This window comes from Dipodomys ordii, unplaced genomic scaffold (assembly GCF_000151885.1).
Source record: "Dipodomys ordii isolate 6190 unplaced genomic scaffold, Dord_2.0 Scaffold18, whole genome shotgun sequence".
NCBI classification, from domain to species: Eukaryota; Metazoa; Chordata; class Mammalia; order Rodentia; family Heteromyidae; genus Dipodomys; species Dipodomys ordii.
The window spans coordinates 12,812,293-12,837,669 of NW_012267234.1; the positions used below are offsets into that span (position 1 = coordinate 12,812,293).

Sequence of the window (25,377 nt, forward strand, 5' to 3'; positions counted from 1 at the left end):
CAGAAGGAAGCGTCTGGAACCTGCAGGCTGCAGACAAGCTGCTCCCAGGCTATCCCACGCCACAGCCAGGACGGCGATGTGCCAGTCACAGCCCTGCCCTCCTCCCAGCCAGGCCAAGCCTTCGTGCCCATGGGGACTGACCACGAGAGAGTGCCTGCGGCACACTACTTCCCTGTACCCCCAGAAGGCCTGTCCCCTTCCTAGAAGAGCCACCCTGTGGAGGCCATGGCCTCTGACTGTGGCTCTGGCCAGTGTGCTACAGGTCCCCGGGGGCGGGGCGGGGCGGGGCGGGGTCACAGCGGAGGCCCAACCAGCTCTGGGCATGGGAGAGGCCAGGAGGTAAGCGCTCTGTCCTCAGTGCTCACAGCATCTCTCCCAGACCTAGCTTTTTTCCTCCTTCTTCAAGTGCTAAGTCGTCCTTACGTGTACTGACAGGTACACCGGTCTGAGACCTGAGGACTGTGGTGCAAAGGCAGTCTGGGCAGGAAGGTCCACCAGACTCTGACTGCTAAAGAACTACACCTCAGAGAAAGCTGGCAGTAAAGCTGACAGGCAAGTGGTAGAGCAAAAGCCTCGAGCAGGAGAAGATCGCTTTCCTCTCCAACTTTTATTAGGTGTCGACTATCTGTGGCAGGATTAGAAATCCTTAAGGAAAACAGTTCCGTAGGCTTCTCTCTGAGTGCTGCCCAGTCTGTCCGGGAGCCCGGAGCCCCGCGGCCAGTGCTGGGCCCGTGCGCGGCCCCCTGGGCTTGGCACGTGCTCGGTGCCACCGCCCACCACCTGTCACAACTATGTACAAAGCCTACACGGCCGAGGCCACGGGCCCGCGGCGTGGCAGGGCTGCCCGGCCCCAAGCCCGTGGGACGCCGGCCAGACTCTCCCGGTGGGTGCCTCCCTGCCTCCATGTCCCCACCGTGTGCGCTCAGGCGGCTGCCAGCTGGCCCAGCACCCGGCGGAATTGCTGCGTGCTGTGGCCCAGCTCCTTGACCCTGTCCACCATGTCCTGGGCCGCCGAGGGCGAGGGGTACTGCAGGGCCGCGGCCTTGGTGGTGGCCACGATGGCCCGCAGCAGGTCGCAGAGCAGGTTGCTGTAGTGCGTCACCTGGCTGCGCACGTCGGCCGCCTTGGCCTGCCGGGACAGCGTGTCCCCGATGAACACCAGCTTGTGGGCGCTGAGGATGACGAACTTGCTGTGTGCCACGAAGATCTTGGGCGGCTGGTTGGTGGCCACGGCGGTGAAGAAGGCCTCCACGGCATCGGTCAGCGTGGTCAGGTTGGCCTCACACTGTTCCAGGTAGAAGAGCAGCAGCTGCCGGTCCGAGGGTCCCAGGCTGCCTGTCCGGCCTGGGGCCAGGGGCTGGGCGGGCGTCCAGCCAGCCAGGTCATGGTCTATGGGCCGAGACACCTCCTGTTCCAGCCGCTCAAACTGCTTCAGCTGGGGAAGCCGGGGGAAGCACGGTTAGGCTGTGGGCCCACAGACACACACCCAGCACACTGCTCCCCAAGCTCAAAGTGGGGTAACGGGACCAAGGGGTGAAAATGTGCTGAAAGACTGCGGGAGGACAGAGGACATGTCTACTTCTTAAAGCTACAGGCAGCCCGATTCGCTCTACACTTTGAGCATTCGTTGCTATTCCCACGCGTCACTCATTGACTTTCCACAGAGCTCCCATGAGGCATCAGTCTACACTGCCAGCCTTGCGGGGAGTGGGGAGTGGGGGGGGAACCCCCCTTTGTGGCCAGGGCTCTGGAGGGACAGGCTCTGTCCCCTCCGTTCCACCTCTGCCCCAGGGAAGGGAGGAAGGGAAGCTAGCTGGGCAGTGTTGCTTTGTATTACTCTGAATTCCTTCATAATGGGAATGAAACACTCGGTGTTTTTCAGAATTACCCTTTCCTATCCTAGGAAATGACTCAAAACATGAAGCAAACTCTTCAAACAGGGCACCAGTATCTAGAATAAGGAAAACTGGGCACTATGGAAACAATTCAGCAATAGATATTATATGGCCTTTGAAAAGAATTTATGAAGAGCGTTGAACGCTGGGGAAAACGCTGGAGATGAAGGCAGTGACCCCCAAGACTTAGCGCAGGCATGCGGCGGCCCCGATGGCGGGCGCTGGCTGGTGGAAGGCCGTGTGCACACTGCTCTATGTTCTCTAGGTCTAAAATTACCCTGATAAGAACCTAATTGGACCTATTTACTGCAGACCTGGGACTTGAGTCTAGGGCTTCCGGCATGCTAGTCAAGTGTACTACCACTGCCCTGCAGGCCCGGCCTTCTGGTAATAACCGCTAAGATAAACAGGATCAGGCCAGGTGTGCAGCGGCACACTCACAGTACCTCAGCTGGCTGGGGCAGGAGGTGACTTGACCCAGGAGTTTGAGATCTGCCTCGTATGGTAGAGTTCCTGCTGAGCAAGTGGGAGGCCCTGAGTTCAAACCCAGTACTGGGGGGATGGAGGTGATCATGAAGTTGGGAAGTGACTGGCTGGGTGGACGTTAAGGGCAGGAATCTGCCCCGGCAGGTTGGAACTGTGGCCTCCCTGTTAGAGGCCACCATTCCAGGAGAAGCCGGCTCTCTGGTCCAGGGTGTGCGCCCCCCCCCCCAAGCTAGACTGGGCCCTCACCTGCTGCAACTCCAGCTGTCCTTTCCCCTGCCGCATGATGTTGCCTTTCTCCAGCAGCTCCTTTTGGGTCTTCTCAAACTCTTCCTTCCCCTGGAAGGGAGAACAAGGGCTAAACTAAAAAGGCCAGCAGGTTGGTGGGATGCAAAGCCCAGGGAGTCCGCCAGGTGGCGCTGAATGTCCATGCACCCTCACGCCTGGCCACCATGGATGGAGGGTCCCACCCCTCCCTCTAGGAGAGCCCTGTGGGGGGCGGAGGAGGCAGGGGAGAGGCTCCGGAGTTCCTGCGGCATGAGAGGTGGTCGGGGCCTGTGTCCTGGCCGGTGTGGGCACCCACCTGCAGGTGGACGTAGTCATAATCCTCCATCCAGCCCCCCTCGCTGTTCTCGTACTGCCCATCTGGAGAGTCCTGAGAGGTGAACTTGGGGGGAGAGGGCAGTGGTCGGGACTGGATGCTGCTGGCCTTGTCAGTGGGGTTGGGGTGTGGGGAGCCACCCCCCTCTGGGCCCGAGGCAGAGGCTTTGGTCCGTCTGAAGAGCAGTGAGGCATTGCCATGCAAGAAGGAGGCCAGCTGCTTGGCGTCCTCGGGCACAGCCCGCGAGCAGGCCACAAGGCGGTCCAGGTCTTCGAGGGTCAACCCGGGGCCTCCTCGGCCACTGTCCAGGACCTGCCCGTGGGCCACCAGTGTCTGGTACACGTCTTCCATCTTCTGCAGCTGCCGGCTAAGCTTGGCATGCAGGGTGCGGTCAGAAGTGTGGGTGGCGTTGCTTACGGCGCTGCGGGAAAACTCCAGTAGCTCGTGGACAGCGCCCTGGACCGCCGCCACGGCCGCCCGCAGGTCCTGCACGGGCGGCTCCTGGGGCTCGGGGGTGCTCCGCCGGCCGCCAGCCCCGCCGGCGCTGCCCGCCAGGTCCAAAAGGCGGGCTATGGTGGCACTCACACTCTGCTGCAGCCGTGCCAGGGACTCCACCGCAACCTCCAGCTCCAGGGGCTCCCGGCCTGGCACAGCTGCCTCCAAGGATGACGCCGACTGGCTGCTGCGGGTGCTGCCCGTGCTGGAGGCCGACAGGCGCTTGGCGTCGGCGGGGGCCTCCCGCTCGGCCGGTGGGGGCACCGCGTACACGCCGTCATCACCCACGCCGTCAGCCACCTCAGGGGCAAGCGCCCGGTCACGGGGCACGTCATACAGGGCGCCTGGGCCTGGCCGCCGCAAGCCCGGGGGCACATCGTAGAGGTCGGGCGCAGGGGGCGGCACGTCGTACACGTCCTCGGCGGGCGGGGGGTCCTGAGGCGGGGCGGCGAGGATCAGCGGGTGGCGGGCCGGGTCGCAGGGCTTGGCCTTGGCGAAGGCAGGGGGCACGTCATAGGTCTCCTCCCGCTGCAGCGGCCCATCCGGCACGTCCTTGCTCACCGACGGAGGCACATCGTACACCTGGGGGACCAAATGGGGTCACGGCTGCCGCCTCGGAGCCAGAGCGGAAGGGACCCAGCCCACGGAGACGCCACGCGTCATGACGTCACGCCAAGGAGCCAGAGCGGAAGGGACCCGGCCCACGGAGACGCCACGCGTCATGACGTCACGCCTAGGAGCCAGAGCGGAAGGGACCCAGCCCACGGAGACGCCACGCGTCATGACGTCACGCCAAGGGCCAGATGCCTCCACGCCTGTGCCTGTCTGCTGCCCTGTGCGGGCGCTGGGCGCTCACGGACGCTGCGCTAACTGCGGCCACTCGAGGGGCTCTGAGCTCAACCATCCGCTCCCCCCTCCCCTCCCCCTGCGGGCCCAGCACGGGCACACTGCTCACCGCATGGTGATTGGCTGCGGGCAGGCCCTTCTCCACGCTGGGGGGCACGTCGTACACGTCCAGCAATGCGTCTCGGCCGGTAGGACCCTTGACAGCAATGGGAGGTGTGTCATACACCTAGAGGAGGGACGGGCTAGTGACACCAGGTCCAGGAAGACTCCAGGGCACCTACTCAGCTCCCAGAGGGCCACGCTCCCGCCTAAGCCCCGCACCCACCTCTTGGCCATACTGGCTGGGAAGCAGCCCGCGGACAGGGGGCACGTCGTAGATGTCCTGGGGCCCCGGGGCCAGCAGGTGGCGTGGGATGTCGTACTCGTCCTGCTCTGGCTGTGAGGCCTCGTACACGTAGCTCTGGCCCACTCGCGTGGGCACCACCACCTGCAGGCAAACCGCGGCATTTCTAGCAGCCCTCGCGCATGCACGTGTGTGTGTCTGGGGCCCCCGGGGCCCTCCGGGAAGCCACGCGAGGCGGCTCCGGTTCTCATTCCCTGAGCATCCTCAGCCCTTCCGTGGTGAGACACTCCTAGCATACTACACCTTTAGGTTTTATTCCCAGCTAACTGGCTTTAGGCTAAGAACCAAGAAGTTTCTACGGCTGAATGATCCAGAAGTTTCTAGCCCTCACATTCTGATGGGGGTGGAATATGAGTAGAATGGCAGTGGGCAGGCGGGGTGAGGTCAAGGCCTCCTTCCTGTGGGCACCCCGGCTGCCCCTCCCCAGGGCCTGCACTGGCAAGGTGCCTACAGATGCAGGTACAGAAGCCACGGGACCAGAGGTGGCCTGGAGGGCCCGGGGCTCTGCCCTCGGATGCTGACCCAGTCGGGCCCCTGCCGTCCTCATGGAAGGGCGGGCACGCAGGCAGCCCTTCCTGAAGCACTCTCCAGCCAGGCCTGGCGGCCTCCGCAGCCTCCCCCAACGGGGCTCCCAGTACTCGTCACAGAAAGGCCTTTTGTTCCCTAATCAAAGGGGACGTCTGGGACAGGATTGACTGGGGCCCTACCCACACACACCCTCCCTCAAGTTCGAAGGCTCCAGAACCCTGCCCAGGCCCCACCCTCTCCCACACTCCCAGGGGGGGTCACTGGCGGGCCTCAGGCCTGGCAAAGCTCTAGGCAGTCAAGCTGAGCTGGGCCAGCTGGGCTCCGGGCATCTCTGTCCAGCCAGCGGAGCAGTGGGCCTCCTCCGTGGGGGTCCCCGCCCTCCCGCACCAGTGTGCACCAGTGTCTGGGGGCGGAGTTGCAGCAGCCCCTCCAGACTCATCTCCTTCCTTGTGCCTCAGACTTGAGTCTCTTCCAGTGCTATTTTTAGGTGCTGGAACCTTCCAACAGCAGGCAGGAAGGGGCTGGGGGCTGGAGGGACGTGGCAGGTTTGGCTGGGCCTTGAGGCAGGGCCCCTTGGCCTCCTAGGTGGGGACCAGCTCCACAAGGCTGGCGAGCGAGGGCTGTGCCCAACGTCCTGCCAGCTCCCCGGCCAGGCAGGTGGGGCCTGGGAAATGCGGCCGCCCCAGCCCCTCAGGCCCTGCTGCTGCCATGCAACAGCGAGGGCTGGACGCACAGCCAGAGGCAGCTAGGGACCCGACCCACACCCACACCCCACCCCAGCGCCAAAGGGCAGTCTGTCACTTCTACCGCAGTCAGGTGACAGCAAGCAGCCATCCTGGCCAGCAAACATTTCTCGTTAGAAAAACAGAGTAGGCTGCCATCAGGGAGATCATTAGGGAAATGGACTCTCCAGAGAGCTGCTGAGCTCTGTAATCGCAGGCCACCCTGCTCTGCACCTGAGGCCCCATTAGCAGGACCTGGAGAGCCCTGGGGTGGGGGTGGGGTTACTCCCTGACACCTACAAATCCTCCCACCCTGGAGAACACAGTACATGGTACACGATGCACTGCCAGTCACACACACGCTCACACCCATGTCCACACACACAAAGAGCCCAGGTTGGCAGGAGAGGGCTGCTCTCCCCTCAGAAACACGCCCCAGCCGTTGAGTCCAGGGCAGAGCTGAAACTCCGGAGTGGCCCGCAGGGACAGAGCGAGGCCCCAGGCAGCAGGCCGCAGCAGAGCGCAGAGACAAGAGCAGCCCCTCAGGCGGCACCAGCACTAGCTTCCACCCCCTGAAAAATGGACAGAATGCCTTGACCAGGACCAGCTCTCGGCTCCGGCATACCAGTCCTACCTCCCACCCCAATCTAGGAGTCTCATTTTTCTTCTCTGGAAATCGAGTGTGTGCCATGAGAGTATCCTGGGGTCTCTGCATGGGGACCTGCAAGGCGGTAAGAGCACCCCCACATGAGGATGGTACAACGGAGGCTGCGCTGCGCGCCCTCCACGCCAGAGGCTGGGGCTCCGCAAGCGCGCCTTTCACAGATGTGGCCCCTCTGTGTCTCTGAGAGGCTCAGAAGGCCACGTGGCCTGCAGTGGCCGTGACTGCTCTGCCCGACCACACACCACAGGGATGCTGCAGCTAGGGTCTGCTGCCACCTGGCCCTGGCCCTGATACCCACCTCTTTGTTTTCTGAGCACTAGGGCCCCTCTACCCACCCACACGCCTGGCCTGATCAGGAATGACCCCAACTTAGTGTCTTCAGTTTCAGACATCCAAGGTGAGGAGCTTTGACGTTTATGAAGGCAGGACCTTGATATCTGAGCACTGATCACACACAGAGATGTTTACTGCTATTTAGTTTCTAATAGAAACATGAGTGACCAGAGACCACTTAGTGCCTATTCCTGAGGGAGGCGGAGGCACGGTAAAGCTAGGGCCAGCCAGGCCAAATGGCTCAGGAAGAAATTTTAGTAACAAGAAAATGCTTTTGATCTGTAGCACTAGATTTACTACTTTAAAATGCAAACGTACATGGACAAATCTGTAAAAGACAAATAGAGGATGTGCTAGACAAAATACGCCAAAATTTCCCAATCATTACCCTTGATTGGGGAATTTCATCTCTAGGCTTTCTCATACATTATGCATTCTCTACAGCAAACAAGCATTGCTTTCATGGCAATCAAGGCTGCCCAGGCCAGGAGTGAGGAGGTGGCTCAGGGCACCCTGTCCCCTTCCTGAGCCCTCAGGCAGGTCAGGGCCCCTAGAGCACAAGCCTAAGTAGCTCCACCATGCGCTGACACAGCAGCGGGAGCGGGGCCCCAGATGGAGAGCCTCCCCTGCTTCCTTCTCATCCCATGCCTGCCCCAACTGCCCGCTGAACCAGGACAAAGACTTGGGGCAAGGGAGGTGGGGTGGGAGGAAGAGCTGGAAGTATGGGCCACGGACATGGGTGTGTGCACGCACACTTGTCTGGGTGTTGTGCGCGTGTGGAGGGGGTGCATGTGAAGGGAATGGACTGCATTGTCCCGGGGCTCCCTGGCCAAGCACTGCTCTGATGCCAAACAGCAAAGCTGAGCCCTCCAGGGCCCTGCTCCACCCCAGCTGCCCAGGGTCAGCATGGCAGGCTCTGGCCAGCTGACTCTGGCTAGATAGCTAAAGGTGCAGGCAGGGCAAGAATGGAGGGGTGGCCCAGGGTCCCCCAGGCTCATGAACTCTGGCCAGGCCCTCTGTTGGCAGGAATGGAGTTACACTATGTGTTTACTTGCTACCTAGCTGGTACTAGGTGAAGTGCTCACCTTAGCCCGGGCAGCTCTGAGAACAGAGGCTCAAAGCTGTCTATGGCTGAGATCTGAGGATCATGGTTCAAAGCCAGCCTAAGCAAGAAAGTCCATGAAACTCTTATCTCCAATTAATCACCAAAAAGACTGACGTGGAGCTGCAGTGGGAGTGTTAGTCTTGAGCAAAAAAGCAAGGACAGTGGCCAGGCCCTCCCTGAGTTCAAACCCATGACTGACCAAAAAAAAAAAAAAAAAAGCTATGGCTGAGTGTCTTGGACGCAGTCTTCCTAGACACAGGTGGGGCTCTGGACTGGACAAGGTGAGAATATGAGGCTGGACCCCTGGAAGGCTGACATGACTGACGTCAGACTTCTTAAAGAATGGCTGCAAACACAGGGCACCTAGCAAAGCTCTACTGTGCAGCCTCCTGTGCTTGGCTAGGTGAAGCAGGATTACTTTCTGTCAACAGGAGAAAAGTAACAAATGTAGCCCCCAGAAAAGTTAGAAAAAAATGCAATCTTTGTCTCTTCCTCTTCTCCTGCCTACCAAAAAGAGACATGGTGGCTGGAGCGCATGCAGCACCCTATTGGTCCTGGCATGTTCACCTCCAGACGTGGTTTATGCAAAATAAATGTTTCTGTTGCCCAAGGCATGCTCTCTTAATGGACCTGCTGCCCTCCTGATATATATGTGTTGCTGTAAGTATGGATAGATGGCTGTCGACATTTATGGATGGATGGCTTTATGTATGGACAGATAGATAGATGGATGGATTATTGACGGATGGATGGACTGTATTGGTATTTGAGCTCAGGGTCTCAAACTTGAGGTAAGATACTCTTACTACTTGAGCCATTCCACCAGCTTCTTTTTGTCTTGTTTCCAAGACACTTTATCAGGCTGGCTCAGACTGTAATCCTCCTATCTGTGCTTTGCTGAATTGCAGAGATGACGTGTACCATCACCATGCCCAGCCATTAGTAGACATGGCGCCTTGCAAACTTTGTATGTGTACCTACGTTAGCCTCAAACTGTGATCCCCTAACCTCTACCTGCCAAGAAGCTAGGATTACAGGTGTGAGTCACCATGCCTGGCTAACTTCTTCCCCTTTTGATGTTGTGGGGCTTGAACTCTGGGACCTGGGTGCTGTCCTTGAGCTCTTTTGCTCAAGGCTAGTGTTCTACCACTTTGAACTCAACTCCCCTTCCAGCTTTTGAGAGGTTAATTGGAGATATGAGTCTCACTGGGACTTTTCTGCCTGGTCTAGCTTTGAACTGCAATCTTCATATCTCAGCCTCCTGAGTAGCTGGGATTACAGGCATGAGCCACCAGCACCTGGGTATTTCTTCCCTTTAAATACCACCACCAACCTCATACCCTCTTTTTTCTGGGCTATCTGACTGGGTCTGGGCTGTGCCCTCTACTCTGGTCAGAATGATTTTAACCTACTCAAAACTCAGTACCCGCAGAACAGCCTCTAGCTCTCCTGTGGACACCAGATCCCTCTGGAACCTGTCCCAGCCTGCTCTGGCTTCACCTGCCAATCCTGTAGGAAGCTTCTCCATGTCTCTTGGCTGTCATAGCTTGCTTGATGTCTTCCATTCTCCCTCATCTGCTGCATCAGATGAACAAATTCCCCAAACATGCAAAACCACTGCTGGAGTGTGGGGACCCAGAGGTGTCTGGGCTCTTCTGTGCCCAGAAACCAGGGCCTGGGCTAACGCTGTGGGTAGCACAGCTCTGCCAGTGGCCTTACCTTTGCTGGTGGCTTCATCCCTTCCCAGCTGCGGGTGTCCATGGATGGCGGGACCTGGTAGATGTCATTCCCTAGGCCAGCTGAAGGTGGCACTTGGTAAATGTCTTGAGCGGGACTTCCAGGCCCTGGGGGTACCTGGTAGAGGTCTGTGGCTCCACTGGGAAATGGGTGGTGAGGCGTCTGCTTTGAGAATGTGGATGTCTGCTTGGCTGGAGGTGACTGGAACTGCGGGCTGGGCCCAGGAGTTTGGTAGAGGCCTTGCTGAGCCTTGCCTGGACTGGGTACCAGGTAGACGCTGTCAGCTTGGGGCTGGTACGCAGCAGGGAGCATGGGTGAGTACTGGGAAGCCTGGGGAGGTGTGGCATGGAGGCCCTGCGGGAGGCTGGGCTGGGACTGAGCTGCTGTGGCAGGTGGGCCCGGGCCAGGTCCTGCAGGTTTCTTATCGTACATGCCAACCAGAATCTTGAGGCGGTTCCCAGGCACAATGCCCTGCCGCCCGTGCAGCGAGCAGAGCCACCAGCCATCCAGGCCCTGCGTGTCCCGCTCCAGCACTGTCATGATGTCGCCCTTGCGGAAGGAGAGTTCGTCTGGAGACTCAGCCACGTTGTCATAGAGAGCTTTGGCCAGCACATTCTGGGGAGAGAGGACACAGTGAGGGGAGGGGCAGTACCAGGACTCACCCAGTCCCACCCCTCTGGGATCCGAGGCACCTGGATTTGCCTTTGGAAGAGGAGCTCAAATCAGTCATCATACAGGCCCAGCTGACCTGGCATGCCTCCACTGTGCTAGAGGAACCCTCAAAATCCTCCCCCTAAGGCAGCAGCCACAATTAATACCTCCGAGAGGACTTTCCAGATGTTCCTAAAGACTACACCTGTAGTCACATGGCAGCAATCACCAGGGATGGTGGTGGTAACATAACCACCAGGTTACAAGAGACGGCAAGTGATCAGCTCAGGAGATACAAGAATAAAGTCTGCCAAAAGTTACAGCTTCTTAGGATAAAAAATACTGAGAGAAGCTGGGCGCTGGTGGCTCACGCCTGTCATCCTAGCGACTCAGGAGACTGAGATCTGAGGATTGCATTTCAAAGCCAACCCAGGCAAGAACGACCATGAGACTCTTATCTCCAATTACCCACCAGAAAACTGGAAGTGGCACTGTGGCTCCAGTGGTAGAGCACTAGCCTTGAGCTGAAGAGCTCAAGGACAGTGCCCAGGCCCAGAGTTCAAGACCCATGACCAACAACAACAACAAAAACAGAGAATATATTTGTTTCAGTCTTTCTACCAAAGGCCAGTAATTAATGGAGAAATTTCACTTTCCCTTAAGGCTGAGAAGCAACCAGGATGCTCTCCCTACTCCAGCCCCAGAGGCCAGGGTCCCTGCTGCCCTGGTCACTGAAACGTACCAGGAAGAAGAAAATGACAGGGTAAGATATGTTGCGGGGAGGAGGGAGATTGCACACATTGCACTGATACAAATTGTCTTCAGATCATATATGATCATATGTAAGCTCACAAACTGGAAGAATGAGTAACTGACGAGAAAGGTCCGAGCAAGGATCAATCATGTAACAAAAACTACAAGTTATCTGGGAAAGTGCTCAAACAACAACCGCAAAAACCACCAAGGAGAAAGTGTTGAAGTTCTGTCAAAGACCTAGAAAAAAAACTTAAAAGAAAAATTGTCCAGGTATTTATTAGCTACTTAGAAGGCAGAGATTGGGAGTATCGGGGTTTAGGGCTATTAGTGTAAAAAGTTAAACAAAAAGCCAGATGCCTCACGCCTGTAATCGTAGCTACTTAGGAGGCTGAGATCTGAGGATCCTGGTTCAATGCCAGCCAGGGCAGGAAAAGTCCATGAGACTCTTATCTCCAATAAACCACCAGAAAATTGGAAATGGTACTGTGACTTAAGTGGTAGAGCACTCACCTTGAGCTGAAGAGCTGAGGGACAGCACCTAGGCCCAAAGTTCAAATCCCACAACTGACCCCCCCCCAAAAAAATGAAACAAAATATAAAACCTTATTTCAAACTAAAACAAAAATAACTGGAGGTATGGCTCAAGTGACATTGCCTGCCCAGCAAGCAGAGTCCCAGGTCCTCAGTTCAACTCCTAGTACAGATGGGGGGGGGGGAGAGAGAGAGAGAGAGAGAGAGAGCGCACATTTGTGTGCAATGTATTAAGACCATGTTGGGATGACTTAACAAGGTTAAAATTCATTTGCCCAGCTAGGTGCTGGTGGCTCACGCCTGTAATCCTAGCTACTCAGGAAGAGCTGAGATCTGAGGACTGCAGGTCAAAGACAACCCAGACAGGAACGTGTATCCATGAGACTCTTAGCTCCAACTAGCCACCAGAAAACCAGAAGTGGAGCTGTAGCTCAAAGTGGTGGATGCTAGCCTTTAGCAGAAAAACTCAGAGACAGCACCCAGGCCTGAGTTCAAGACCTACAACCAACAACAACAACAAAGAAATTCATTTGCCCAGGCTTTCTTAGTGTAGTATTCCTCCTTTATCCAAGTATAATGTTTTGTTTTCTGTCGCTTCAGTCAGATATCATGGTCAACCATGGTATAAAGATATTAAACAGAAATTCCAGAAATAATCCTTAAGTTTTAAATCGTGCACAGTTCTGAGAAGTATGTCATCGTACCCCAGAAGAATCGTTCCTCTGTCCCGTGTATTCTTACAGCATATAATACTATTCACATGCGAGAGTCTTAATAGCTATTGCAGCCTCATGTTCAATTCAGGTAATTCAATTTTACTTACTAATGCCCCAAGTGTTATAACAGAAGCTATAAAGTGCTTCTTTTGTGGCGAGGGAGGGGAAGGAATCTGGATCTTGAACTCAAGGCCTGGGCACACTGTTCCTGAGTGTATTTTTCTTAGTCATCTCGTGCAAGGTCCAGGCAAAAAAAAACAAAAAAAAATCTGAGACTATCTCCAAATAACCAGCAAAAGAAGGAAAAACTAGAAGAGAGAAGGAGGGGTAACAATGTCCAAAAAGAAAAAATGAATTCTTTACCTGATGTATGTAACTATAACCCCTCTGTACATTACCTTGATAGTGACAATACAAAGAAAAAGAAAAAAAGCTAGGTGTGTCTCAAGTAGTAGAGTACCAGCTGAGCAAACAAGCCGAACAAGCAAGAGGCCAGAGTTCAAACCTTCTATCAGCAGCAACAACCAAAGCACTGAAGAACCTAGGTGTGATCACAGTCACCTGTAATCCCAGCTAAGACAGTTTAGGGAACATAATACACAGCCAGACTGACTCAAAACAAAACAAAGCCTAAAACTGACTTAATTTAAATTAAGCCCAATAAGAGCCGGGCGCTGGTGGCTCACGCCTGTAATCCTAGCTACTCAGGAGGCTGAGATCTGAGGATCACGGTTCAAAGCCAGCCCGGGCAGGAGAGACCGTGAGACTCCTATCTCCAATAAACCACCAGAAAACCGGAAGTGGCACTGTAGCTCAAGTGGTAGAGCGCTCGCCTTGAGCTGAAGAGCTGAGAGACAGCGCCCAGGCCCAGAGTTCAAGCCCCACGACCGACAAAAAAAAAAAAAAATTAAGCCCAATAAAACATTTGAAATTTTAAAACGGGGAAGAGATCAAAGAGCATTGGTAATGTTCAAGATGATAGAGGAGTCTGCTTTCTTTTCTTGTTTGGCAGAATCTGTCAACTGAGCACCTCTTGTTTTGGGCTTGAAAAAGAAAATGCATGTCCACAAAAAGCAAGCACTGGATCACCTCACAGGTCATAAAGCAGGAGGGGACAGAGGTTAGAGGATCAGGCAGGCCTAGAGGCCAGAGCCCAGGAGGAAGAGGCAGGGGCAGGCACTGCCTAGGACCCACCAGGTCTCAAGGCCCCCACCCCAAGCTCCCAGCAAGAAAAGTAAATTTCCCAAATATGGTCTGCAGCTTGCCTCCAGCAATCACATCCCCGCAGGGGGCGGGACACCAGGCCCATCCTCACTCAGTGACCCCAGAACGCAGTGCCTGGCCCCGTGCCCCAGTCCCGGTGACCACAGGAAGTGCCAGCACAGTGAGTCACCGAAGAATTCCCCTCCAGCCAAGTCAGAGGCTAGGAGTGGAGAGAGAGGGGCCTGCCCCTCTTTGGACTGAAGTGAGTACAGGCTGGCAGAGAGGCCCCACAGGGCAGAGCCAGGCCCTCGGGGGCAGGTCGGGGTGGGGGGGAGGACCGACGCTCCAGGCTGCTGGTCTCCTGGCTGGCCAGGTGAGTCCCTCAGGCTGCTGCCCCACAATTACAGCATGAGCTCACTGCGTGTGTGCGCGTGCGTGCGGCACAACAGTCCAGTCCGGGGCAGCCGGAGCCAGGCGGGAAGCACCTCTAGGACTGGGCACGTGGCATCAAGTGCCTGGCACCAGCTGCTCCCCCGCCTGCGTCAGAGTCCCCGTGGCAGCCACTACCCTTCCTGGCCTGAGTCCTGGGCACTGCTGGTGCCTGACCTACCAACTGCTTGGGCGGCCCACGCACCACCCTTTCAGCTCTGCCTTGCCAGGACCACGCAGTTCCTTCCTTCTCTCAAGTCCGGAACAGCAGGCTCAGCCCCAGACCTGGCTCCCACTCTCCCTCCCTCCCACAGCTGCGTGGCCTTGAGCAAGTCCCTTCATCTCTGGCCAACCAGAGCCCTAGATGGCAGCCCTGGTCTCACAGGGCTGTTCTTGTGTTTAAGACTCAGATAGTGTAGGTCTAAGCTCAACAAAACCACCTATGAGCGTTCAGCCCCATTGTAATGGAAAAGACAACAAACAAGATGTGCATCAGGGAGGATGTGGCCAGCAGTAGAGCACTTGCTTGGCACTTGGAATGGGGCACCAGGTCTGATTTACAGTACATTATAGGCGGGGTACAAATGGCTCCCACTTGTAATTCTAGCTACATAGAAGGCTAACATCTGGAGGATCAGCCATTCAAGGCTAGCCAGGGCAGAAAAATTCACTCGACTTCATTTTCCAAAATAAACAGCAAAAAGCAGTGTTAGAGGTATGGTTCAATTGGTAGAGTGCCAGCCCAGCAAGTGGGAGGCTCTGAGTTCAAACCCTTGTAGTGGAGGAAGGGAGGGAGATGCTCAGAGCAAGTGCTTGATGACCAGGCCCCAGCCAGGCTTGCTCCAAACATGCCGGGCTTTGGGCACAGGAGCTGGCAGGCTGCCCCACGGGCTCTGCCTGGCTCTGAGAATGACTCTTCTTGTGTCATGGGGCCCCCTCATGCCAGAACCACACCCTGAAGAGCAGCAAAAGAGTGCTGCACCCATCTGATGCTTATTCAATTCCTCTAGGCCTTGCCAGCTGCCTCACAAAACCCTGGAAGTTCTGTGGAGTGCCCACAGAACTGGGGGCAGGGGAGAAGACGGCAAGTCAGTGGCAGGGAGAGCTGAGGGGGGAAGATATTCCTCAGTTTCCACTCCACAGAGTTTCCAGCAGGGCCAGACTGGGCCAACTGTGGAGGAAGCCTCTGCAGGAAGCATGTTCTCAACACTCACAAGCCAGCCCCAAGAGAGCTAGGAGAGCAGTCAAGGAAATGGACAATGTCAAAGGGCCCGGTTCCTAACAATAACCACAGTGCATTTACCCCGGACCAAAGACAGGGCCCTCCTCCAAAGTCATCAGCTCACTTAACCATGAGTGACCGTAGGAGACGTGAGGCTCACGACTCAGCCAGGATGGAAGAGGCAGGAAACAAGGGAGGCAGAGCTGGGGTTGGGAGGTAGTGGAGGCTGCAATTCCTGGGGTAATGCTTAGGTTCACAGAACCCATGAATGGAAATTTCACAGGCCTTCCCCACCCTGCCTTATTCCTACTCCAACACATACACACCCAAGGGTGCCCACCCAGAATACAGAGCCTTAAACACAGCAGGCACTCAGCAAACACTGGCTACCCTTCATACGCACAACCACTGCAAACGTGGGCCAAGTTTATTTCTGGGATATTTTGTTCGCTAGCCTCAAAGAACTGCTGGTGGCCATGGATATAGAGCCAATGAGTATGTGCCCATAGTTACCCTCACTCCTGTAGGCCTATGTGCAGCCAGAGCTACTAGCTGACATCCTGATCATACCTTGTTCTGACTGACCCAGCAGGATCCAAGGGGTCTGAGAGACAGCATCCCTTTCCTTCCCAGTGCAGATGTCCAGAGTAGACCTGAGACAAGTCAGCCTTAGCAGCATCCTCCCCCTACACTGGTATGGACAATTGAGCAGCCAGAGTCTGAGTTCGGTCCCCAAGGGGAGCCTGGCTTCTCTGCCTGCCTGCCAGCCAGCCAGTCTGCCTGCCAGCCAGCCAAACTACCTGCCTGCCTGCCTGTCTACCTCAGGAGTATGTGAGGCCTTGGGACAAAGCAGGGTCAATGTGCTGGTCCTTGGTTCCATGTTTGAGACTGAGCCAGAGGAAAAGCCTGTGGAGCGCAGGAATGGAAAGGAAAGCCACCTGTGAGGTGATCACTTCCAGGGACATCCTGCACAAGCATGCTCTGACCTTGGCTACAGCAGCCACGACAAATGACCTTGGTCCAGGGCCAGCCAAGAGCCAGAGCAAATCCCTGACAATCTACTTACAACCCTGCCTCAACTCCTGACAAAGTGTCACAGGCACTGTCCTGGGGAAGCTGGGCAGAGAAGTGCCACGAAGAGGACCTGCAGAACTCTATCTACTCAGGAGCTATCCTTTTCCAATCCCAGGACCCTGATGGAGGATTGTGAGAGATCTTTTTCAGTGGACTGGCTCAAGTTCACTTTTATGATGTGGTATCTTGTCAGAAACACCAGGATCAGAGAAGATGATCCTTTATTTAGGGAGAGAACCAGACCAGGATACAGTAAACCCTCATTCCCAACGTGGTCATCATGGAGGGGTCAGCAGAAAAGACAATAGGAACTTCACTCAGTACAGTCTCAAGTTTCTCCATCTTCACATCTAAAGCCCTCTGGAGTTCTGCCACTCTCTCTTTTTTTTGGGGGGGGGAGGGGTCCGGTCGTGAGGCCTGAACTCTGGGCCTGGGCGCTGTCCCTCAGCTCTTCAGCTCAAGGCTAGCGCTCTACCACTTGAGCCACAGCGCCACTTCCAGCTTTTTTTTCTTTTTGCTTATGTGGTGCTGAGAAATTGAACCCAGGGCCTCAGGCATGCAAGGCAAGCGCTCTACCAATGAGCCACCTTCCCAGCCCAAGCTCTGCCACTCTCTAGTCCTGATACCTTTCAGTAGGTCATAAGGCCTAAAGTGAGATCTTTCGGTTTTAAAAAATTACCAAACCGGGGCTGGGAACGTGGCTCAGTGGATAGAGTGCTTGCCTTGCATGCATGAGGCCCTGGGTTCGATTCCTCAGCACCACATAAGCAGAAAAAGCTGGAAGTAGTGCTGTGGCTCAAGTGGTAGAGCACTAGCCTTGAGCTGAAGAGCTGAGGGACAGTGCCCAGGCCCAGAGTTCAGGCACCATGACTGACAAAAAAAAAAAAACAAAACCCAAACCCTGTGATTTCTAGGGTGTTCCATGGAGATGGGCCCTGCCCCTCAATCTTCAGAACTTCTTCCACCCACGCCTGACTATGGCCCATTTCTTACCTAGTAGTAGGAAGGAGGGGTGTTAGGAGAACAAAACACAACTGAGATCCTCCCAATGCTCAGGACAGGATGGAGGACAGCGTTTCACCTTCGTCCATGTCCCTTATCTGACCCGGAGGAAGTGAGGCATGCCCAATACCTTCAATGAAGAATGACCACTGCCCTGTGTCTGCCATACCCCAAACCTGACTTTCCTATGACCTCTTCCAGGATGCTTCCAGGGAGCTGACCTCCCTTGCTGGACAGCTTGGGCTGAGGAGGAGCTGTCCAGGCCCAGGAGAAAAGAATGATGGGACTTCCTGAAAGAATAATGGGTGCTAGGAGAGGGCCACAAAGACCCAGCCTTACAGCCAAAGGGTCCATCAAGTTAACAGTTCCTCAGAGCCCTGAGTTCCTGGCAAGGAGCCAAGACATGCATGGAGTAACACATGGAGACCAGGTTCTGGACCCAGTTCAGGAAAACTGTCTCTATGCCTCAGTCTTCTCATCTGCACTCTCCATCTAAGTGCATTGAGAGGTAGGCTATCTCAGGAGTCTTTTTCCTGGGCAAACAGGAGGCTGCCCTAACCTCAATCCCTTGGCTAGCTAGAGAGATGGTGCAGCCCAACGGAACTCACACTCTCACTCCCAACAACCAGTAATGCCCGAGGCTCCAGTTCTCCTCCCCCTAACTGAAAGTGACTTTCCTGGCAGAACCTGCCATTACCCTGCCCTGCCTCCGCCCAGCTCCAAAGGACTCCTTCCTTGCTCAGGGCCAGCCAGAGGGAGATGCCAGTGCCAGAAGGTGTGCCAGCACCTACTCCCCAGGGCGTTCTCACCCACACGCTCCACCTGCACCCAGCCTGATCCTCAGACACCATACTTGCTCCTAATCATCCCGCAGAGGGGACGGTGAGGCAACCTCACCTGGCTGAACGTGGCAAGGAACAGATGACGCACGGACGTTCTGTGAAGGTGAGCACGCCACATCAAACTTCAGGTCAGGAGAGCCTCTAGGCTGAACCTTTCCTCGCCACGGGGGTGCGGAAAAAGGAAACCTGTAGCCCTAGGCGATTCTCACCCCAGCATCCCCGCGGGCCAAACCACCCAGGCTTCCCACCCGCCTGCTCGGTCCGCAAGTCTCAGCTTTCCCGATCCCGCACAACGCGGCCCTGGGTTCCGCCTCAGCAGTGAGCGGCAAGGCGCTGGGCTTCGGAAGCCAAACCAGACACCCAGCCCCGGGGGCTGCCGGGCCAGGAGCTTCCCGACGTGCACCCCAAATCCCGTCAGTGCGCCACACCCTCCCGCGAGCCAGCGCGCCCAGCGGGGGCCGGCGCGGCCCGGGTCCCCCGGCCCCCGGCGCTGGGCGGCCCGGCTGCGCCCCGCTCCCGGAATCCACCGGAATCCAGCGCCGGCGGGCGGGCGGTGAATCATTCACGCCGACTTCCCCCGCTCGACCCTAACACCCAGTCGGGGTACGGGGTACTCGGCCGGCCTCCTCCCGGCCCGGGAGGCCCTCGCGACCTCCAGCGGCTCTGCACCCCTCCGGTCGGGGACACCGAGGCTCCCAAGGTCACACGCAGCCAGCGGCCGGCGCGGGGGCGGGGGGGGGGCAGCGGGCCACCCGCCAGCAACTTTCCCGGATCCAGGAACTTTCCTGTCGTCGCCGAGGAACGCAGTCCAGGCCCGGACGCCCCGCGGAGCCTCCGGCAGCCGGCAGTTCCCAGGACCCGCGGGTCCCGCAGGAAATGCCACTCGCTTAACCCTTCCAGCCCGGGGTGGGCAGCGGCCGCGCGGGCCCGCCCCACGCACTCACCAGGTAGTTCATGGTGTCTCGCGGCCTGGGGTCTGGCTTCCCGCGGGCGCACACCCGGCCACCCGGGCCGCGCGGACTCCGAGCTCCGAGCGCGCCGTGGCAGCCGGGGCCGCGACTCCCGGCCTGGACGCCACCGCCACCCAGAGCCAGTCCCACCGCGCCCCTCCCGCCGCCGCCGCCGGAGCCGGCGGACTGGCCCAGCCAAGCTCCCGGCATGCCCGGCCTCGCGCGTCCATTGGCCGCCTCAGATCCCCATGCAAATGAGCCGCTGTCCGGGGTGCGCGCACACGCGCACGCGCACACGCCAGGGGACAGGAGCCGGAGGTCTCCGCCCGCCCGGCCACCGGCCTTCAGCACGGGATATCCCTTTTCCTGCACGCACTCGTCGTTTCCCACCGCGGCCGCGAGCGTGCCCCCCTCCGGCCACGCCGCGCCTCCACTTTGGGAACACTAGATTGCCTTTCCACTGCCCTGCGGCTCCCATCTCCCCCACAGAACCCGCTGGTGCCTTCCCCACCTGTCAACCCCTCGACTCAGATCTGAATTGAGAGGGGGACCCCTGCGTCAGAAGAAGAACCGCACCACACAGCGGTGAAGCCCAGGCGCCCCAAGCAGTCTCAGTCCCCCGCCCCCATTCTGAGTCAGCCCAGACCAGTCCAGGTCTAAAACTGTTCAGTGTATTCCCTGCACCTGCTCCAACCCGTCTACTTCAGCAATCTGTGTGTCTGTGTGTGTGAGAGAAAGAGAATGAATGTGTGTGCACATGTGTGCACGCACAGGTTGAGAATGAGGGAGAAGAAAAAGCCATCCCAGGGAAACTGGACAATTACCTGGCTCTCCTAAGCTCCACCCACCCCCACACACAGCTTGCTAAGTTGCAGGTCAGTGACTGCCACCCCAGGCAGCAAATCAGGGCGCCAGAGTTTGAGTACAGCCCACACACAGGAAAATGCAGAGAGAACTGAGCTAGAACCTGCTCCAAACCCTCAACAGTCAGCAATCCTGAGCTCCTTGAGCATTCATTGTCAGTCAACTTCCAACACCAGGGAAGCAATGGAGGAGACTGGGCTTCACTCAGCAGACAGCTCCCAGCAATGACCTAGGCTATACACACAAGGCCCACCTACTCAACTCCCCCATTTGACAGGCAGCTGTCACTCGCGGTTCAGCCCCGCCCACAGTCCTGGGTCCGATGTTTCACAGGGCATGCTCTCTCCCACTCTAGAGGGTCCTTTCTCATCTGCAAAATACAGGACTAGCCAGCACAAACCTTCTGGAAAAATGGTTATCACAGAGCCTTAGGTCGCAAGTCTCCTGAAAAGCCAGGCATTTGCATCCCCCCCCCCACTCTGGCTTAGAAAAAGCACTTGGGTAGAACTCACAGCATGGGGGTGAATAAGGAGCTGTGACAACTAGACAATACTTTGTACCCTCCCCAAGATTAGCCCTCCATGTCACCTCACACAGTCCACTCCCCACTGAAGAAGAGCGCAGCCAGGAACATCTCCTGCTGGTCCCTAGCACTGTATCCTGGCCTACCCTCTTTCCTTTCCCCTCCCAGCCAGCTACCAACCCTTCAGCCTGGAGCGAGGGGCTAGCAGGTGAGGCTTCAGGGAACAGGACTGAACCAAATGATCTCTGTACAAGTGTCTGCCTGGGTTGGGGCTGAGGGAAGTCCTCAACTGTCCCTGGGTCTCTACTTCTGAGAGGAGCAGGGACATAAAAAGGCTGGTGCCCAGTTCCTTCCAGCTCACCAAAAGAGGGCACTACAGAAAGGGGGTTGGTTAGGACCTTGGGAATGGGAGACCTCTCCCGAGCAGTTAAAGTGACACTGGGGGTGGGGCTGCTGTGGGAAGAAGAGGAGGAGGAGGAGGCGGAGGCAGTGGGGGAGGGGAACTGGGCTCAGGCTCTGGCATTTCAAAAATTTGCTCCTTTTCCACTTAAACACCGCTCCCCCCCCCCCAGCCTGTGCCTCCTAGAATGGTATTTCCGCTTTGGAAATAAGGCCCCAGAACTGACACCCCACTGTGTTGGGGGGGGGGATACCCTCCCAGGCTGGTGGAGGAGGGGCACTCACTAGGATCTGGCTGAGAGAGATCAGGAAGACAAATCCTCACCCCAAGCCAGGCCAGCCTCAGGGCCCGGCAGCTGCCAAGAATGCCGGCAGGGACGCCAGTGCCCTGGTGCAGCACAGCCTGGGCACTGCGCTGGGCCAGATGCACCTACAGCAATCCTGCACGATGGGCTCAGCACGGGCCCCATTTTACAGACTAGGAGACAAACCCAGTTCATGGGCCCTTTCCCCATCCCATACCCCCCAGGCACAGGAGGACAGAGCTAGCAGCAGGGGAGGGAGGACCGTGAAGCTACCAGATCTCAGCCATGCTCGTTACTCTGCAGCAGGAAGGGGACCAGGGACAAGGGACAGTTCAGGCTAAAAGCAAAAGGCCCCTGTCATACTCAGGGGCGATAAGCGACGAAGAGCTGAGATGCAAGTCCCTCCTCCCCCAGACAACACTACACACTCAGCACTGGGAGCTGGCGCCTCACCACGCCCCACTGGTGTGGTGAGAAGGACCTCAGAAGTGGCTCTGAGGGAGGAAATGGGAGGCTGCCCCAGTCTCAGGAATATAGTGGTCAATTGTGTGTGCCGACAAGCACACACAGGAGTGCAGGTGCCCACACAGGTGTACAGGCATGCACACAGGTGTGCGGGCACACCCGCAGGACTGCAGATACCCACAGAGGTGTGAGGAGCACACACAGGAGTGCAGGTGTCCACACATGTAGGTGGGTAGGATTGAAGGCACCCACACCCAGGTGGGTGCGGGCCATCCACAGTGGGTCTGGCAGAATGGGGAGAAGGCGCAGCTGAAGCGGGTGGGATAGGAGGGTTGCTGAAGGATGGGAGGAAGCATAACCAAGACAGGAGCACCTGGCTCTCCTGCACAGCTGTCAGTCCTCCCAGGAGTGGCCTGGCACCTCCTACCAGGCTGAGGATGAACTCAGGCTTGCACCTGTCCCTGGGGCCTAGCATAGTCATTTACAGTGGGCCATTAAAGTGTCCCCTGCTGCTCCTACTGGACCCTAGGTGGGCAGAAAACCCTGGGGCAGGGCTTGTGCCCTGGGCTTTCTGATTCTGATCCTTAGCTTCAGTATAGATCCAGTGCACAACAAAGCGATTCTCTTTTGTGTGTGTGTGTGTGTGCGCGCGCGCACACGCGTGTTGGGCCTTGAACTCAAGGCCTTGAACTCTCACTTGGCCTTTTCCATTCAAAGCTGGCATTCTACCACCTGAGCCACACTTCCACTTCCAGCTTTTTTGCTGGTTAACTGAAGATAAGTCTCTCAGCTTTGTCTGCACAGGCTGACTTCAAACCTAGATCCTCAGATCTCAGCCTCCTGATCAGTTAGGATTATAAGCATGCCCAACTAGAACTATTCTTTATTTTTCTTTTGCCAGTCCTGGGGCTTGAACTCGGGGCCTGGGCTCTGTCCCTGAGCCTCTCTGTGCTCAAGGCTAGCACTCTACCACTTGAGCTATAGCACCACTTCCGGCTTTTTCTATTTATGAGGTACAAAGGAATTGAACCCAGGGCTTCATGCATGCTAGGCAGGCACTCTACCACTAATCTACATTCCCAGCCCTAGACCTATTCTTGTTTGATGCCCAAAAATGTCCACTGCAGCATTTTCAAGAGTAAAAAAGGAGCAGCATAATGCAAATACTCAATCTTGTGGGATTGGTTGGCCAAATCAAGCCCCTCAAGGAAGGTTTCACAGCTCTAAAGGCCATTTTCTTTTTTTTTGGTCAGTTGTGGGGCCTGAACTCTGGGCCTGGGCGCTGTCCCTCAGCTCTTCAGCTCAAGGCTAGCGCTCTACCACTTGAGCCACAGCACCACTTCTGGTTTTTTCCTGCTTATGTGGTACTAAGGAATCGAACCCAGGGCCTCATGCATGCAAGGCAAGCACTCTACCACTGAGCCACCTTCCCAGCCCTAAAGGCCATTTTCAAAGACCGAAATCATGCAGGAAAGCTATGACTGAGTGGGAAGAGCAGGCGTGAGACGACGGCACACGGCTTCTTCTCCTGAGCGGGCTTTCCAGCAACATGAGGGTGGGCTGGCTGGTCAGCTTGTAGCTGGCTATGGGAGTGGCAGCAGGACAGGATTTCCTGAGGCCGGAGGTAAGTACTTGTGGGGACAGGAAGACACCATGTCTCTGGAAGGCCACTGGCGTTGTCATCTGTCTTCTGGGCCATCCACTGAAGTGGCAGCCTCAAAACCTGGGTGAGAATACAGGGCCCCTTGTGGATCCTCCACACTGCCCTGGGAATCAGAATGGAAATACACTACCCAGTTTCAGAGGACAGTGCCTGGGCCAGCTCATACTGCCAGGAAGCGGCAGAGCTCACATCCCTAACTGCCCATCCAGCGACCCAGGCATGCACCCAGAATTTTCTTTTGGGGGAGAGAGTGACAAGCTACACAGAGCTTTCCCATCAACCTGCTTTCCAAGCCGGAGTGACCAATGAGACAGTTTGTCATCACAGTAGTGACTGAGGAAGGCGGGTGAGCCTCCTGCCGTCATGTCATTCAGCACGACTGATGCCTTAGGCCTATCACCAGAGACTCGGATGGGGTAGGACTGAAGATAGGGCTGCACAGGAAGGAGTTGCCAATGCCCTGAGAAATGCTAGGCACAAACTGACTCAGGTCCCCTGTACCCCAGACCCAGGCCGGGGGCCCAAGAAATCAGTACCCCACAAGGCTCCCCCTTCTCCCTTGAGGTGTATATCTTCAGTTATTCCCATTGGTTTTCCTAGTATGGAAGAGTAGTGCAGAGGCCCCAGCTAAAGGCAAAAAGACACTTAGACCCTGACAGAGGCTCTTGACCCCAGCCCAGGATGACACCTAAGGCCTTGTCTTCTCTGCTGACTCTGAGGTCAGGTACTCGTATCCTTGCCTCTCATCAGCCCTTCAGAACTCCAAGGAGGAGCTGGGCTGGCAGAAGTAAGGGACAAGGGGGGAGGAATGGGGGAGAGGAAGAGAGAGAGAAAGAGAGAGAGAGAGAATTCCAGGCCTCGGAGAGAAAGCTCTGTGGCTACCTCTGCTCCAGTCTCAGGCTGGGTGGGCAGGGACAGGGCGTGGTCAAGAGGCCTCCCCAGCCAGGCCATATGCTCCTGCCTCTCCCATGGCAACCAGCTCCAGCAGATCAGGCAGAAGGGGGTGACTTCACATGCCATCTGCTGCCCGCCATAAAACACAGGTGCCTATGCTCAGCGATACACATAGAGGGGCAGAAGAGTACCGCCAGCCTCTGTGAGGGTATGCAAGTCAGTGCGTCAGCGGAGTCCGGGGTCAGCAGGGTCTGGGGCCTGAGGACCCTGCGATGGAGTGCAGGAAAGAGTGGAGAAGAGAAGTTTCCTCCTTGGACAAGAGCATGGCCATCCCACCTGAGCCTGCTCCAGCCTACAGAGTCGGGCTTTGTTTGCTCCAGACATCCAGGCTAAGGATGAGTTCTCAGACAGGAGCAGGCATCAGTGATTCCAGCTGGCCCCGGGACTGCCAGCCAGTCACTGCACCTCAGTGTGCACAGCTGGTGAAGGCTCAGCTAGCGGCCTGGCCTGGCCTGAGGCTGTCAGGTGGCACATGCAGGCTGCACCTGCACCAGGGCATCCTGGTGCCCACTGCCAGCAGCACAGCCACCCAGCACTTAGTCACAGTGCAGACCCACCCTGTTGCACACCTCATCCCAAGGCGCAAGTGAGCCCATCTCAGCCTACCTCTCAGCAAGCCCTTCCTCTTCTCCTCATCCTCGGCAAAGACACCCCTTCTTCAGTGCTCCAGAGTCCCTTCCTCCCCCCAAACCTTATCTGACGCTCTAGGACAAAACCTTTGGAGAGTTGTTACCTCTAGATCCACAGTCGATGCTGAGAGTGGACAGGGTCTCTCCCCCACACATGGGGGTGGCTACTTGTGGGGTCCACCTATATCATCCACCCCTACAGAATGCATGCCAGGTGCCCTACCAGAAAACTGCTGTGGGTGTGGAGCACAAACAGGTAATCTGGCCCATCAGCAGTGAGAAGGCCTTGGAGAGGGATAAAGCAGGAGGAGGAGGATGGAGCGGGTGCTGACCTGCAAGGTGCTTAGGGGCTCTCACGTTTGGGGGTCTCTGAGGAGGTGGCATTTG

At 56.8% G+C, this 25,377-nt stretch overlaps 2 protein-coding genes across 5 annotated transcripts in view; one reads left to right on the forward strand and one right to left on the reverse strand.

Moving 5' to 3' along the window:
- Positions 1–204, forward strand: part of LOC105982968 (chymotrypsinogen B2-like) — a 4,112-nt gene extending 3,908 nt beyond the window's left edge. Inside the window, exon 5 of the mRNA XM_013012691.1 lies at positions 4–204. Within this exon, the coding sequence (XP_012868145.1) occupies positions 4–204 (201 nt within the window). The remainder of the gene's footprint in view (positions 1–3) is intronic.
- A 573-nt stretch (positions 205–777) lies between these two features.
- Positions 778–25,377, reverse strand: part of Bcar1 (breast cancer anti-estrogen resistance 1) — a 29,964-nt gene continuing 5,364 nt past the window's right edge. For 2 of the 4 annotated variants that reach the window (XM_013012846.1, XM_013012847.1), the window contains exons 2-7: positions 9,795–10,427; positions 4,646–4,807; positions 4,430–4,546; positions 2,962–4,056; positions 2,628–2,717; positions 778–1,435 (exon numbers count right to left, since the gene is read on the reverse strand). In XM_013012846.1, coding sequence (XP_012868300.1) covers positions 923–1,435; positions 2,628–2,717; positions 2,962–4,056; positions 4,430–4,546; positions 4,646–4,807; positions 9,795–10,352 — 2,535 coding nt within the window. In that variant the 5' untranslated portion in view covers positions 10,353–10,427 and the 3' untranslated portion in view covers positions 778–922. Of the gene's footprint in view, positions 1,436–2,627; positions 2,718–2,961; positions 4,057–4,429; positions 4,547–4,645; positions 4,808–9,794; positions 10,428–18,293; positions 18,417–19,182; positions 19,330–25,377 lie in introns of those variants that run through there. The other 2 variants (XM_013012845.1, XM_013012844.1) reach the window with 2 other exon arrangements.